Here is a 1,510-nt window from a genome sequence, read left to right on the forward strand (position 1 = left end):
TCAACACCTAATGGGGGGATTAAGGAAGTTTATGGATTTCTATTTGCTGACTTGTCCATCCATTTGTTTACACTAGTCAATGTGCTTCATTCATCCCCACCAGAACCAGAAGCAAACATCCACTTCAGCTCCAAAATATTACAACTGCTGTGCGAAGTATAATTTTGATTTATTTGTATTGTACTTTACTTGATTATTTCCATTTTATTTTATTTCATTTAATAGGGGAATAAGTATTATTAGCTAATTATCTTGAGTTAACTCCATACTTACTATGGAACAGAATAGCCCATCTCACTGTTTGATATTAAAACAGTTTTGTGTTACCAGACTGAAAGTTAAGTTAACTGCTTTTACTTTTGATATTTAAAGTAAAATTCGCTTTGACCTTTTTTATTTTGAATGCAGTATTTTTAGATCCCCTGTTGCTAATTCTGAATATTGGAGTCATATATTTACTTAAACAATCTAATATTTAGTAACACCTGAGTTTATCTATGTGAAAGGTCATAGAAGTGTCCTCGTGGTCACGTGACTGTCGACCTTCAACCTATTTTATTTTTTTGTCCCAGGCTGGAGAAGTCATGACCCGCCCTACTCTGCCTCTGATTGGCTAGTACTCACTGCCTTCGTTTATTGGAAGGCGTGAGGAGTTGGGATTGGTTAAAATCAGAGTAAGAACGTCAGGCTGAGCCAATCAGAGGCAGAGGAGGGCGGGTCATGACTTCGCCACCCTGGGACAAAAAAAATCCGAGTCTGTTTCAGTGCAGAAGTCCTGTATCAGGTTAATACAACATGGCTTTCTTCTCTCACCAAGTCTGCAGAGGTTTCTCCTCTTCGGCGGTCAGGAACGTCGTTATCAAGCATGTGACGATCATCGGAAGCGGTCAGATGGGAGCAGGGATTGCGCAGGTAAGCGACCAAACGCCGGCGGTCTCTTGTGTTGCAAAGTAGCTTAGCAGGTAGCTTCACTGTAGCTAGCCAGCTGTCATGTTAAAAGTGCAACTAAGCATGTCCAGCTGTCAACAACTTGATTTGCCCCCATTGTTTGCACACAGTGAACATGTGGCCGGTTCATATCTGTCACCAATATATTGTCATTGTTAGTTTTACAAAATAAAAGCTCGCAGTTGTCGTATAAAGCTTCATATTTCCCCTGTTAGTGAATGCCTCACTGCACAATCAACCATTGATCCCATAAGGAAGTTGAGTTAAGACATAGTTGTCATTCATTAAACATAGCTCCTTAGTTTCCTCGTGGTGTCATATAACAAGACACTTTAAGGATTCAACTCAGATGCACTGAAGGGAATTGTAGAAGATGCACAAGTTTGCCACAAGGTGCCGCTGTACCTGCTTGGTCTCCTGTGCACTGCTAATGGAGGATTTTAGTTATATACTACATACTAACTGGATCTTTTATGTGAACATCAAGTCATTTCCCCCTGGGATTATTAGTATTTCTGATTCTGATTCTGATTCTGATACAATATCACAATGTAGAAGTGAC

General features: G+C 40.0%; 1 protein-coding gene across 1 annotated transcript in view; it reads left to right on the plus strand.

The window, feature by feature from the left end:
• Nucleotides 1-705: 705 nt before the first annotated feature.
• The window catches only part of hadh (hydroxyacyl-CoA dehydrogenase), a 3,935-nt gene continuing 3,130 nt past the window's right edge, over nt 706-1,510 (plus strand). Inside the window, exon 1 of the mRNA XM_035660506.1 lies at nt 706-912. Within this exon, the coding sequence (XP_035516399.1) occupies nt 796-912 (117 nt within the window). The 5' untranslated portion in view covers nt 706-795. The remainder of the gene's footprint in view (nt 913-1,510) is intronic.

Source organism: Morone saxatilis, unplaced genomic scaffold, assembly GCF_004916995.1.
Source record: "Morone saxatilis isolate NCDOM2014 unplaced genomic scaffold, NCSU_SB_2.0 Contig17, whole genome shotgun sequence".
In the NCBI taxonomy this organism is placed as follows: domain Eukaryota; kingdom Metazoa; phylum Chordata; class Actinopteri; family Moronidae; genus Morone; species Morone saxatilis.